The following is a 14,621-nucleotide window of genomic DNA, read 5'->3' on the forward strand; positions in this document are numbered from 1 at the left end:
ACAGGTCATTCAATGTTACACTTACACGACAGGTTGGATGGCACATCCTCTATTTTCCTTCCATAATGTATGATCAGGGAGGGATAAGAGAACCAGCCAACTTTGACCATCAGCCTCATCTAGCCACAGAGGAAGATTCCACATCCTGTGGCTGGCATGGACCAGCAGAAAGAAGGCAGGCAGGAACACTGGAACAATGATGCACTGCTTCCCACATCAGGAAGGCTCCTGACAACACAGTCTGGCTGTAACCCTGGCTCTCTGGTTGCTAAGCTTTGCAGAACACAGCTTATACTTGCAGTCTTTGACTGCAAGCTGGAGCTGTTCTAACAGACTTGCAAATGTTTTCCTTCCTCCCTGCAACAGACTTCAGCCTGCTTCTGTTTGTTTCCTCCACGCAGCACTTCACAGCTTCCCCACGCTGACCAAAACCAACAGCAGTGCGGCTCATTGCACCCACTGAGATAATCGGCACTGCAGAGGAATGGCTGTTTCGCTCCAGGACCAAAGCTAGTATCTCCACGCAGTGCCAAACAGGTTCCAGAAGATGTGCCTGGCAGTCTAGAGATGATACCTTAAAAGTCTCTAGGATCACAGTCTGGTTGATGACCTCCCTGCAGAGAAGCGAGCATGCATCTCCAAGACACAGATAGCAAAGATGATTTAGTTACAAAGAGAATGAAATGTGGCAAGACAGGGATAAATAAAGGGATTAGTAAGACTTTGTCTACAGGAGTTAAGAGAAAATGTGAACTGAAGGCAGAGCAGCTGCACTACAGCCCTACAAGCAGTTGAGCATATTGTGAAATAAAAGTGTCCACACTTATGATGAGTATGTCAGCAACAAATGGATCTCAGTGCAGACAAGCCCTGTGACTCATTTGCTTCCTGTTCTGGCAGAATCATGGTAAGCATGGGTCAAGATCATTATCTTTGTTAGGAAACAGGCAATTAGTACGTATCTGCAAGGGGCTGCATTCAAAGTCAAAAATGCCCAACTTACCACCTATGTCGAATAACGCAAAGCATTAAGAGGAAGACCAAAATTACAGGAATTCAGAGAGAGAACACAAGTGCAGAAGTCTGGCAAACATTACGGCTGCATACACATAATATACTAACAAACGCAAGTAGGATCAGCCTCCAAAGTTACACATTGCACCAGCCAGTATCATTCTAGCTTCAGCTGCAAATCATCATGAGCAACAATGGGTCAGACCCAGAGAGTTTACTCCAGTGCCTAATGAATATTGTAGGGCCCACTAACGCATTACAGGGATCAACAGCAAATGCTGCCAGGCTGATGAACAACCACTTCTCCCTCCCTGGATGCCAAGGCTGCTCATTGCTCTGGGGAGCGGGATACCTGTGCAGGCAGTTTCAGGTGTGCTCAACAGAAGCAGTGTCTGCTAAGAGGTGCACCTGGACACATTCCTGTACCTCAGCTCACCCTCCCAGTGACTGACATGCTCCTCAATAAGGCAAGGCTCAGCCTTCAGAGACAAAAATTCTTTGCGACAACCTCCCCCTTCCCACTTCTACCATTTTCAGACAAAGGCATTCAGTCAACAGCAGATGAGTGTCAAAACCCCTGGGAAACATACACAAGGCCTCAGCTTCATGACCTGCACTGCAAAGCTGCACCCACAGGGGATAAGCAGCCCTGAGAGACAGACCGAGGGTGCCCCCATCGCCTGCTGCCAAACCCATCACCCTTGTTGCATAAGAACTCCCAGCTGAGGCCCTTCTGAAAAAGCCCTTGGCAGGAAGGGTCTCAAACAGACAGAAATCCCAAAGCCATTGGCTGAAGCCACTGCTCCTGCACGATATCATGCCATGCTCCCTGTGTTTTCCCCTCTCCTTCCTCACTCCAGGATGCAGGAAGCCTCCCATCAGCATGAGAATACCATGCCTAGCAGGTATACTGCACCATGGGTGCTGAAATACATGTCCTAGGGCTGCTGGCACAGTGTACAGGTACCAGTATGACTAAGAGGACTCAAACTGGAATCCTATTTCCCCCAGGCAGGCAGTGAAGGAACACAGGGCTCCTACTCAGGATGCCCACATCCGCCCTCTGCTCTCTTGGCTCCAGGCAAAGCCGTCATGACCCTGACTATGCAGAGCTCCTGTTCCACCACATCTCCCCTGTGCAATTGGGTGCCTGTGAACATCACCTTACCCCTGTGACATTCCCAGCTCCTCTTCACCTCCCTTCTTTCTTCTGCCTTCCCAAATGTTTTCACATACTGCAAAGGGGAAGCCAATCCCAATCACAGCCTCCTGGCCAGGGGCTCTAACCAGGGAAGGATGAGAAGAGCAGCAGAAAGACAGGGGACAGAGGACACGGAGCATCCTTACACATCATAGCAAAGACAGGCACAATGCCAGCTTACACGACTGATCTGAGCATGCTGGAGAGCCCTGCCCGGGACAACATCCTGGGAGTGCAGCACTGCTCAATGCCTGCAGACCTGCATCACCAGCAGGCTACCAGCAAGGGATTCTGCTGCTAGAAGGCCTCCCCCTCCAAGCACTGTGTCAGGGGAGCAGTCTACACAAAGCTGTGCATACTCACGTGGCCATGCAGGTCAGTGTTCAGCAGCATCATGGCACACGTGAGACAGTGAACTCCATCTGCAGAAAGAGACATAACCAGAGTCACAAACAAACTCACGACTGGACCTTTAGGAACAGCTGAAACTGAACCTCGTAGCCTAATTGAGGCTGTTCCCTTAATGTGAATCTGTTTTATCAAGAAACACACGTAATTAAATAAATGAACAGTGAGGTCATCACACAGCTGCCAAGCCAGAACAGCCTTTCTTTCATCTTGTAATGACTGTCAAAACTATCTTGCAGCACCCATGGATGAGGCAAACTAGACAGGAAACCACACTGTCACTCTTTTCTTGCTGATACCAATACCACAGCCTGAATCAACTCCCTCTTCTACATTTATTTCAGGGCAGAAAGAGAAGAATAAAATACCCCCATTCTTGTGTGCAGAGTGGGTACAACATGGTATCCTGTCTTCCCCCTCCTCTGGTCCCCTCCTCATTCAGGGCTCAATTAGACTGCATCTGGGAGAATTTCAGTCAGCTATTTATGCTGCCTTGGCTCCATACCGCATAGAGAATGCTCCAGTGATTTCTAAGGCTGTCCTGTACCAAATTCCCCCAACAATGAGCCAGAAGAGACAATCTATATCCCTCACTCCATCTTTGGAGTCACTGCTGCAGACTTGGGAAAGCCAGCGTAGACTGACAGTTCGGAAAAGTGAGCACCAAATTCGTAGTCTGGAATTTCCAGGCACCCTTTTAAAGCCCCACAGTGTATTGGCTATGCACAAAACACAGTGAAGGTGACAGTGCCCAGAGTGCTATTTATCATCTCTGAAAATCCAAATGCCTCTAGTCAATTTACAAACATTAAGAACATACTAGGAAAAACATTTTCTTCATTCTCTTTTTCACAGACACATGGTGTCACCTTCCCTTCTCTCACGGGGGTGTCAGAAAGACAGTCATTTATGAGACATGCACACAGTGCAGGGAGATGTATTTAAAAACCTCCATTGAAGTGTCCAGAAAATGACTACGCAAAAGTCCCTCTTTCTGTGAAGGAAGAGAAATAAGGGGTGAGCATAGATACATCCCACATTCAGTGTGACTATGACAGGCTCAAATTTATGCAGGATGAAGCCATTACAAAAAGGTGCTCCCCAAGGAGCACCCCAAGATCATATATTCTCTAAACATTTGCACAGGCCCTAGCACGCAAGCAATGTGGCTGAACTGTAGCAGAGTATGAAATGAGAGAAGAAGTATTATCACTAGCAATAGTTAAGTCTAAAGCAGCTTGAAACGTGGCTGTGGTGCTCCAGTTCAGGTCTATGCATTTCTCTAGAGTAGCCTGTCCTCTCATTTCCAAACCACAAATGCATTCAGAGGATGGATCCTTGTCTCTAAGCTGAAGAGTTATGGATTTGATGAATGGACCATGACCCAGTTCAACATGACCCAGCAGTGCACACTTGCAGCCCAGAAACCAACCTTACGCTGGGTTGCATCGAAAGGAGCATGGCCAGCAGAGGTGATTTTGCCCCTCTACTCTGCTTTCATGAGACCCCACCCGCAGTACTGTGTCCAGCTTAGCCCTGCTTATTCTCTTTCTTGCCCTCCTCCCTTTCTCAGGATGTGATCAGCCTGCACTGTCATCACCAGGCCACATGCCTCTGCCAGCACAGCCAGCTGAACATAGCAGTATGCCAGTGGACAGTTTGTCCTTTTCTCCAATGCCACCTCTCTCAGGTTAGATCCACGTGTTTGTTTGTTTCCCCCATCCATTTCTGAAATGACTGAAAACATTGGCAAGGAGGCAGCACTCTGACTGATGTTAGCTAGTTGAGATGAAAACATGCCAGGGTCTGGATACAACACCCAAAATTCACCCCCACAACTGGCAAGAACTGGCATGCCTGCTGCCAGTGCATGCTGAGACACAAGCACTGAATGGAGCGTGGGAAGAGAACAGCTTGTCTTCCACCTGAGATGGGACCTGTTCTTATCCACACGTGCGTAGCTACAGTACAGGTACCCACAAACGCTGGAAGTCACAGAAACCAGAAAACCCCAGCTGAGGACATTCAAGTCTGGTGATGCTACAATTGAGCATTTACACTGAGGAGGCCTAAATGCCTTTTCTGACGGGGGAAAAATACAGATTTTTCACTGCCTTAGCACGATTATGTGTGGAGAATTTGGAGGGTTTCAATACCCTAATGGGGTTCAAGTCTTCAATGTGGCATAGCAATTACACACCTGCAGCTCCCAGGCATGTACCGCACATACAGATGAAGGGAGACAATCAAAGACCTTCATATCAGAAACAAAGTTACCTTGAGAAGAAATAGTGTCTGGGTTGCACTGGTAGTATCTGCTGGAGAAGTGGATTAAAACTCTCTCTCGTTCCTGAGTTTCTCCGATAAGTGAAAAGGCTTTAAAGAAACTCCTGAAAGAAGAGCAGAAAAAAGTGAAATTAAAGTCAAGAACCATTTTTTGCCTCACACAGCACACAGAGTAAAGCACACTTCACAGCAAAATGTACACTAAGTCATAAGCACACACCAAATATTTTGTTCCAAGAACACTTCTTAGGAAAATGGGCTGTTATTCTGTGTGCAGTTAATCGCAGCATTATAGTAAATGAAGCACGAGTTAAATTACCACTGCTTTCAGCCACGGAACATACAAACTAATAAGCAATTAGACTATTTGAAAGAACTATTCTTATTCTTAGTATTTTTCTTTGGGGAAGGAACTGAAGCAATTGTTCCTTATGAATGACAAACATCCAGGGTGTTCTGTCCTTTTGTAATCGCCAATCACTCCTGTACCTTTCAGCTTTACGCTGGCTAGTACTCCCATCCAGATTGCAGGAGCTACTCCAGGGGAGTAAGTGAAGTACATGCACTGCAGGCTCAGAGCCCACACAAAAGGTGCAGTCTTCCTTCTGGAGGGTCACCTATGAGAGTGGTGAGGGCGACACCATTTGCATTCCAGAGGGCAGTGTGACTACCTGATCTGCAGAAAACATCTGGGGAATGGGGCAGAAGAGCCTGGCCCTCCTGGGTTCTTGCTCATGACAGGCCAGGGTGTAGGGCTGGTCACACTCATTAAGACACAGCCAGCGAGCCTGTGCAAAGAGGTGGGACATACATCTTCTACTCTTCATCCAACACTTCACCACCACTCCTCTTCACCATGCTGCTATTCTTCCTGATAGAAAAACTTGCCTCGTAGCCAAAGACGAACTTCTGCACTTCCCAAAATCCCCACATCCTGGAGCCAAGAGATGACCTCAGTGGCATCAACCTACGCTCATTTGTCAGGATGCTTCTAAGAAAAGCCTGAACACACAAACCTACTGGGTCTCAAGCAAAATAGCATACAAAATAAATGCCTAATAGACAATTTTTAAATACCCCATGAGACTGCATCTAACACCAGATCTGAGAGGTGTGGAATATGTTGCTGGAACATTCACATCTATCTAGTCTGGACGAATAAACATTAATTTTTTTTCTTTGATGTAAGGTCAGAGATGGGCTGTACTTGCAATGATCTCGCACCCATACAGAGTGTGATCTGCCTGGTAATAACTTAATTTCACATGTGATGCATTTCAAGTAACCCAATTCACAAGTAGACACAACTGAGTTTTCACAGGGTTTCTCTTCACTTCCTACCTCATACCCTATGGGACATTTTGACAACTAGCCATCTTTCCTCCTCCTCCAGCTCGAGCTCTTTCCAGTGACACCCCCTGCCCACGCCAGACACCACTGACCTACACCCTCTCCTCCTCTTCAGCACCTTTACCACCCTGGAAGCAGCCTCAGAGAGGCAACTAATGAAACAACGTTTGGCAAATAAACAAGGCAGGTTCCTTGCTCTCAGAACATGATGCTGTAGGCCTAGGACACAGGGTAAGTTTCTGCCCACCAGGAGGACCAGGACAGACTCCGAGAGGAGCTGGAGCAATGGTCCCACCTCCTCCCCTCCTGCAGCCCTGCAGAAGACATGACTGTTGCACTCAGGAGATGCATAGGTGATGTGAGTCCAGGGTGTGGAAGCATATTAGAACGATGAAGGAACAACATTCCCCATGTTCCAGCCCTGCCACCAATGGTGATACACACTGCACAATGGCCTCCCACAGTTGGGGGATAGCATCAGTCTGGGCTGCCGCCACGGGCTTCAAAATGCTTAACAAACCACAGCTTGTCAGCGAGCCAGCAGCAACAGGGCCGTTGCCTCTCGCTGTCTCCAAGCAGCATGCCTCAGCTCCCCCAGGTTTCGGGATAATGCTGTGCCCCCCAGCCTCTGCTGCATGCTCAGGGCATACAGCTGGCCCTTGCTGCGGCTGCTCCTGAAACCTCAGCAAACCCCTGGCATGTCTAAGTCCCACACGAGCCAAGGCATATTTTAGAGAAGGTCATGACTACTAATATTAACAAGTGATCTACCGGGAGCAGAGACCTCCTAAATATGTGCTACAAATTAGGTGTTGGATTTCACAATTTAAAAAACGGGTATATTTAGCATTGCACTCCAGGGCTGCTAAAACCGAGAGTGAGCAGCAGATCCCACGCTACCCAGGCTGCTCCCGCCCTGTGCTGTGTGAGTGCTCCAGCTTGGCTCTGCTCCCCTTGCCACGGGACCAGCCAGTTCACTTCTTTTCCATCGCCTTCAGCAGGCAGGACTCCAGGTTTTCCATTGGGTCTGCCATGGTTTCATCGAGTCAGCCCTTGGCAACACATTTGCAAGAGACTGGGTAGTACCTGCAGACCTGCTGGGTTTGTATCATTACTAGAAACAATCAATGCATATGAGTAACTTCAGCCAGATGATTTAAACTCACTTTAAATCCCTTCAAATACCAGAACACCAGGAACCGTGCTAACAGGACACTGATACACAAACTTGGTATTCTGCCTCTTAAGAAAAAATACTGAAAACAAACATTATTGAGGCCTAATTTCAGTGGAAGAAGGAAGGAAAATTGAAGGGCTGGGTTTTCAAACACCCACGCTGGCAGCTACCATACTCCACAGCATTTTCCACATGGAAGTTTTTGCTGTTCTGCACATTTTTGGGTGCCTCAGAGGGATGCAGCAAGGGGGGCTGCAGAGCCACATCAAACCCTGGACATGGCTTTGTGCACTGCAGCCAGGCAAAGCGAGCTTTAAAAGGCATCAGCCAAAACGTTTGTGTGGCTCAGCTGTGAGCAACACCTTCATTCCCTTGCAGCACCTCACAAACTGCAAGTCCCCTGTTTGCAGAGTGACTGGTCCCACTTTGTCCCACCTCCACTGCATCAAGGACCATGTCTAAGCAGGTCCACCCAAAATTTTCCCCCTCTGGGAAATGTCAGAGCCCCAGCAGCACTCTGGAATACAGCAGCATATAAAGACAAACAGAAGAGAAAAGCTCCACCCCAGAAACATGTCACATCCCTCTCTTCACCCTCTTAAGCCCCCTCTGGGCAACTGCCTGAACCAGGACAACAGATCCAACAGCACCATTACCAAAACAGGAATGTAAGTCTGCAAATGGGATGTACCTGAGTGAGTAGTCTAGCGTCATGCCTGTGAAGTCAAAAAACTTAAGGTATTCTTCGGCCACAAGCTTGCTGAAGTCGTTGCTTTAAACAAACAAATAAGTAAAGGTTATCATTTGAGAGTGAACCCCTTCAGAACCAGCAAGAACAACAATGTGGCCAAAGGCCTCGTATCAGCACGTACTTTTTACCCAAATGCTTTGCCACATCAGAGCGTTTGAATCTGTCCAGACGGTAGAGGCGCTTAGCCAGCCGTCGGGCTGCTTCCAAATTGCTGCTGCTGCCATTGCTGAGATCGTGGCCAAGGGCTCCGGTGGCATCTTTCTCCTGAAGTTCATTGCTCCCCATGGCAGCACTGAAGTCTAAAACCATACTCTGCAGTTCAGCATTGCTATGAGACAGAAAGAATATGAAAAGAAGAGAAACAAGATGACATTATAATTTCAAGAATTATTTACTCTTAGAATTGAAGGCAATTAATGGTACAGAGACAAAATTACACAATATAGCAAATTCCACTTAACTGAAGGAGCTGTGTGGAAGAAGGACGTTTATTTAGCAGTCATCAGAGGATAAGAGAGCTAAACACAGAGACCCAAGTATGGGCCTTCCAGCCCAGAAACACATTTTGCCCTGCACTTACCTTCTGAGTGTGATGAGTATCCACAACCTGTGCTCACTTCACAGAGAGCTGTTTGCTATTATCGGTCTACAACTGCATCTGACAACACTGGCCCCTCATTTGCTTTTTGCACTAGTATTTTTTAACCCAATCACTTTCTTGGCTTGAAGGGGTCCCTGTAAAAGTAGGCCATTAGTAATTTTCCAGGGGAAAATGCAGAGAGCAAGCCAGGGTGCTCAGCAGCTCCAAGCTACTCGGCACAGGTCCCTTCCTTATTCTTCCCCAGTTGTCCTGGAAACAATACAATTCCCCAAATCTAAAATAACATCCACAGAAGCCTCAGCAGCTCTATGCCATCCCTGAGCAGCAGGCATCCCACAGATAAAGCAGGACTCAGACCAAGGAACCCAGTCTGGGGAATGGGAAACACAAGTCACCCAGGCCAGCCTGGAGAACTGCTTCCTTTTCTCCCGCAGTAATTTCCCTCACTGTCTGCTCAAAGACAGGATGTTCAGCATGGCAATCCCAGGGCATTTTACATAAATCATGCATTTATAGATTCTTCCCACCTCTGCTACAGCAGAAAAGCTCTGGCTGAGCTGTGTGCCTGCTTTGCTTCTCCCCACAGAAAGGCAAGAGCCCTCCACAGCAGAAAGCATACCCACAGGTACACACCCCTGCATACAGGCAGGCTTTTAACTTTGGGAAAGATCTTTTCTGACACTGCATGAAAATTCTTGCAAAACCTCAGCTCTGTCTGTGTGTGCATGATGGCATTGCTATTAAAAAGAAAATACTATTCAGAAATTATTTTCACCAAATCCTCATTTACACAGGGCTAATGAATGATCAGCAGGGGTCATGGACAGGGCAGACACAAGTGGAATGAGTTAAAGATGATTTAAAACACAACACTTCAGCATACCATGGTTTCATACACCACTGTAATCTTCGGGCTTGACAAGCCACGGTTAGAACAACCGAGCACTGCGATCCAGTAACAATTATCCAGCCATTTACTGAAATGTCTACTAGCCTTATTAACCCTTTAAAGGTAAGGCGACCTTAAAACAAAAAACTTTGCTATTCTGCATGCCTCCTTCCACACAAATCATCACCTGTGCCCTACCTCCCTTCCCATGCATGGTTTAAGAGAAGGAGGTGTGTGGCGCTGGGGAAAACAGATATCTAACCTGTTCCTACAAGACCTGGAGATTTGATTTTGCATTTATTTCAGTGTAAATGATCAGGTGCTACAACAAAAGTGGCTCAGTCGCAGTACTGTAGTAGGGAATTAATAACATAAATACAATTCCAGCAGCATTAACATCACTGACCACCAGCTACCCTAGAAAACAAAAAAGCTCCAAAACACTAGCCAATATCTGAAATTTTCTAACATTTTTGTCTACTCCGAACTTGTGAAGAAAGCAAATTTCAGAATCCTCTGACACATTTCCCAAGCGATGTTTTGTTCATTCAAATCAGGCATGACTAACAGTTGAGAAGAGGAAAAGATAACCAGGTGAGCTAACATATCCACATATTCTTCCACGCACAAATGCTGCTTCGAAGGCCATGTCACTTTGCAGCCTCACTCTTCAACGACCTACATGTGGGTGGGGGCAATCCCAAGCACAAATATAGAATGGGTGGAGAATGGATTGAGAGCAGCCCTGAGGGCAAAGACTTGGGGGTGTTGATTGATGAGAAGCCAACCATATGCTGGGTTGCATCAAAAGAAGCAAGACCAGGAGGTTAAGGGGGGCGATTCTTCCCCTCCACACTGCTTCTGTGAGACCCCACCTGGGGCGTTCAGCTCTGGGGCCGCCAACACAAGAGGGACATGGAGCTGTTAGAGCAAGTGTATGAGGATGATCAGAATATGGTCAGGGGGCTGGAGCATCTCTCCTGTGAAGACAGGCTGAGAGAGTTGGGCTTGTTCTGCCTGGAGAAGGCTTCCAGTGCCTAAAGGGGGCTTACACAAAATACAGAAAGGGACTTTTTACAAGGACAGATACTGAGAGGACGAGCAGGAGCAAATTTAAACTGACAGACGAGAGATTTAGATCAGATATTAGGAAGAAGTTCTTTACTGTGAGGGTGTAAGGCACTGGCACAGATTGCCAAGAGATTTTGTGGCTGCTCCATCCCTGGCAGCATTCAAGGCCAGGCTGGACACGGCTTTGAGCAACCTGGTCTAGTGGAAGGTGTCCCTGCCCATGAGTCCTGGAATAGAGTGGTTTTTTTCCTTTGTAGCTGGTACACTTCTGTGATTTTGATTTAGTGTGAGAATAACACTAATAACACAATGATGTTTTATTTGTTGCTCAGTAAATCAAGGACTTTTCCGTTTCCCATGCTCTGCCAGTAAGGAGGGGCAGGAGGAACTGGGAGGAAGCAGAGACGGGACACCTGACCCAAACTAGCCAAAGGGATATTGCATAGCATAGAACATCATGCCCAACATATAAACTGGGGGGAGTTGGCCAGGAGCTACCAACTGCTGCTCGGGCTGGGCTGGGTATTGGTCAAAGGGTAGTGAGCAACAGTACTGTGCATCACTTTTTTTTTTGTTGGGTTTTATTCTTCTCTCTTTTGTCATTATTTTTTATTATATTATTATTATTTAATTTCAACTATTAAGCTGTTCGTTTTTCAATCCATGGGTTTTACCTTTTTTTCTGATTCTTCTCCTCATCCCACTTGGCGGAGGGAGGGAGGGCAGTGCGCGAATGGCTGCATGGTACTTAGTTTAGATGCCAGTTAGGGTTAAACCACACACCATGGCAAGGGGGTTGGAAAGGTCCTTACCACTCTATGATTCTGATTCTTTGATAAATCACAGGCCTGTTTCACCACTGCACTTTACTAAAGGCAATATTTATAGCCCTGAAAGATGGCCAAAGCTGACAAGAAACATCTGCACACTGCTAGGAACGAGTGCACTATGAGAGCCAACATTACCGCAAACCACTGTAAGTTTAGAAAGAAAGGAAGTGCCAGCATCTGGCACTTGGTGAAATAAACAGTACAGCAGCTCCCAGCTTTTGTTTTGCCTCTTGAAGCAGTGGCAAAGATGTGAACAAGGAACACCCAGCAAGAAGGAGAGTGTGCTCTTTCCCCTGCTTGCCAAAACTAGCCAAAAGGCTGCATAACAAACCTTATCTTCAAACCTCCCCAATTTAAAACTTCCTCCTGATGGAGGGGACCCATACATGTATCGGCTTGAAGAATAAGGGATGCTTCCTTCAGTTATTCTGACAGTCAATTAGCTTGGTACTTTGTAAGTACAAAAAGACAATCAAATCAGCAGTATAGGTTGCCTGTAACATAAGGCTTCTGTTAAGGGAAATGCCAGATTGTTAATATTAAAGAGAGACTTCAATTCTTGGGATTTCCAAGTGGTGAGAAGAGTCAGTGCCCACAGCACTGAAGGCTTAGGAAATGAAGACTATTGCAAGCTGCCTTCTGGACAGGTCATTTTAGCAGGGTCTAGGGCATGTTACTCAGGGACATGTTACAAGGCTGACATCTCTTCTTACCTCCAAGACTCTCTCAGTGAACCATTTTCCTGCCTTGTCTCAGTTTCCCCAGCTGCTGAACACAGACAGCAATACTTGCTTCCCTCTGTAAAGTGCTTATCACAGGATCTAATCAAGGGCTAGGAGTGATTGCAGACTCTCTTCTGCAGTCTTCAGTTTCTGCACACAAAGGACCCACAGCAGCACTCCCAGCTAAACACAGCCAAGAAAGGGCTTTGTGATACAAAGCAAGACTGGTCATGGATTTCTCATGCAGCTTTACTCTTTATCACATAAAAATGAGAAACCTCTTAACTAACAGAAGTAGGCTGAAAATGTAAACAACTATATTCCCCCTAATCCTGGATTCAAGGCCAAACAGGACTATAATGATACTACTGGTAATTGCCTGTACAGCAACAGCTCTGGATTTTCATCCAGAGACTGTTACATTAATCTCCTCTATCGGAAAACACAATAAGCAGAAGCCAAAAAAAACAACCCCTGAACCCCCTGGTCTCACAGGGTGTATGAGCTGTGGCCAGAAACCAGCTCCTTAACCCTTATTTCTGTCCCAGCAATGCATTCCTTACACATGCTCTCTCCTTCTGCCAAAGCATTCCCAGGTTCACAGTGAATGCACAAAGGCTGTGATCACCATATCCAGCAGAAATTACAGCAATTCAATAAATAGCTGCTATGGTAAATTCAATACTAACAGCAGCAGCCGCCCCTCCATCCTCATGGATGAAACACGGGCAGACTGTAACATCTGTAAAGCTGTTTCACCTTTAACACACCGTAACAGCTAGGCAGTCTGAAACATTTTATGCTGTCTTCTTCACTTACACCATTATAGACCAGGACAAGGGTGATTTAGCTGCCACTGCCAAGGTATCTCAATCCTGTCATGCTCAGCACTTAGCACACTTTATCTGTTTTAAGAATATCCCAGATTCACTTATTCTCCTCCAACCCCAATCCCGAGTTTCACCAAAATCTAAAACCTCCACAGCAATGTAAGGTTGTGGAGTGGCTGCAACTTCCAGACAAAAACAGAGCAAAGCCAGTAATGTTCAGGATATAGGCACTTCGTATCACAGCGGTCCACGTTTCCACCCTACTAGCCTGCAACTGGAAACCTCAGCAATATGTACCTGCAGTTTCTGATGCCTTAAACCTTGAGATGCTCTTCATTTTTTAGCAAATAAATGGGGGAGGGGGGGAATCTCTGTTTTGTCCCAAGGAAGAAGAGCATGTCAGCATTTTGCTTTATAGGAGAATAGCTCAGATCCAGCATGGAACAAGTGACTTGGCCACTAAGAGGAGCTGATGTTCGGAGTACACACTGAGTAGCAGGCAGTGACAACTCAGCCTAAGCACTGTCCTCAGTCCAGCCATGTCACTGATTACAGCTTGCCACTGCCTGCAGCTTTTTATGGATCAAAGAGTAGCATGCACTCTGCAACACATATTCCCCCCTGGATGCACACGGGACCCTTCCCCAGGGAACGCTAACCCATCCAGCACGCATGTCTGCAGGGAGCGCACTGGATGCACAGATTTCAGAGGAAGCTTGGATGAGAGAGGACTGGGATCTTCACAGCTCTTTTTGGAAAAAGAAGAGGAGGAAACAGGAGGAAATCAACTTTTTCCCTCAAATAAATCTGCATGCCTTTAACATCAGCTTTAGTTCAAGGCAGGCTATGTCAGGCATTTGCCAGCAAAGTTCATCAGAGCAAAACGCTGCAATGATTAAAAATAAGGAAGGGTGGAGAGGCATTCTGGCTCACTGAAACTAGGGCCAGAACAAATGTTGTTTTCAGCAGGGTTCAGCATCCGCCGGGGAGTCACGCTGGGACTGACAATCACCCTCTGCAGCTCCATGCTGGCCCTGTTGTTTTACATGCCTTCACCCTGATCTTTCTTCTCCTCCTGGTTCCGAAACAGAGAACACCATTCCCTTAACAATAACCATCAACTCTGGCCATGAAAATCACACTGCTTCTAATCCAACAGCCCCTCAGCAGTGGTTCTCACCCCACAGCATCACAGGGGCATCAGAAAGGCAGAAGCACTCAGATGCCCCTGACACCAGCCTGGACCTCACCGGGGGTAGAGACTTTCCTCTGCAAAAAGCGCTGCCCTGAGGGGACAACCCTCTACACTGCAACCCTTCAGAGAGGCATGGATGCTCAGCCACATTTCAGAAATGATCAGTGGCACAGGCTGCGTTTTGTTTCAATGGAGCTGAAAAGCCACGTTTGAGCAGCCTGGCTCTGAAAGGAATAGCCCCATCAGCGAAAGCAGAGAAATCCCGGCAGCAGTGGGACGTGATGAGTCAGTTCCTG

General features: G+C 46.9%; 1 protein-coding gene across 3 annotated transcripts in view; it reads right to left on the reverse strand.

Moving 5' to 3' along the window:
- PSD3 (pleckstrin and Sec7 domain containing 3) overlaps positions 1 to 14,621 on the reverse strand; it is a 102,479-nt gene that overhangs the window by 50,232 nt on the left and 37,626 nt on the right. For all 3 annotated transcript variants that reach the window (XM_065662415.1, XM_065662417.1, XM_065662416.1), the window contains 4 exons: positions 8,309 to 8,515; positions 8,128 to 8,208; positions 4,901 to 5,013; positions 2,579 to 2,637 (listed from right to left, as the gene is read on the reverse strand). In XM_065662415.1, coding sequence (XP_065518487.1) covers positions 2,579 to 2,637; positions 4,901 to 5,013; positions 8,128 to 8,208; positions 8,309 to 8,515 — 460 coding nt within the window. The remainder of the gene's footprint in view (positions 1 to 2,578; positions 2,638 to 4,900; positions 5,014 to 8,127; positions 8,209 to 8,308; positions 8,516 to 14,621) is intronic.

Source organism: Lathamus discolor, chromosome Z (assembly GCF_037157495.1).
Source record: "Lathamus discolor isolate bLatDis1 chromosome Z, bLatDis1.hap1, whole genome shotgun sequence".
Classification (NCBI taxonomy): domain Eukaryota; kingdom Metazoa; phylum Chordata; class Aves; order Psittaciformes; family Psittacidae; genus Lathamus; species Lathamus discolor.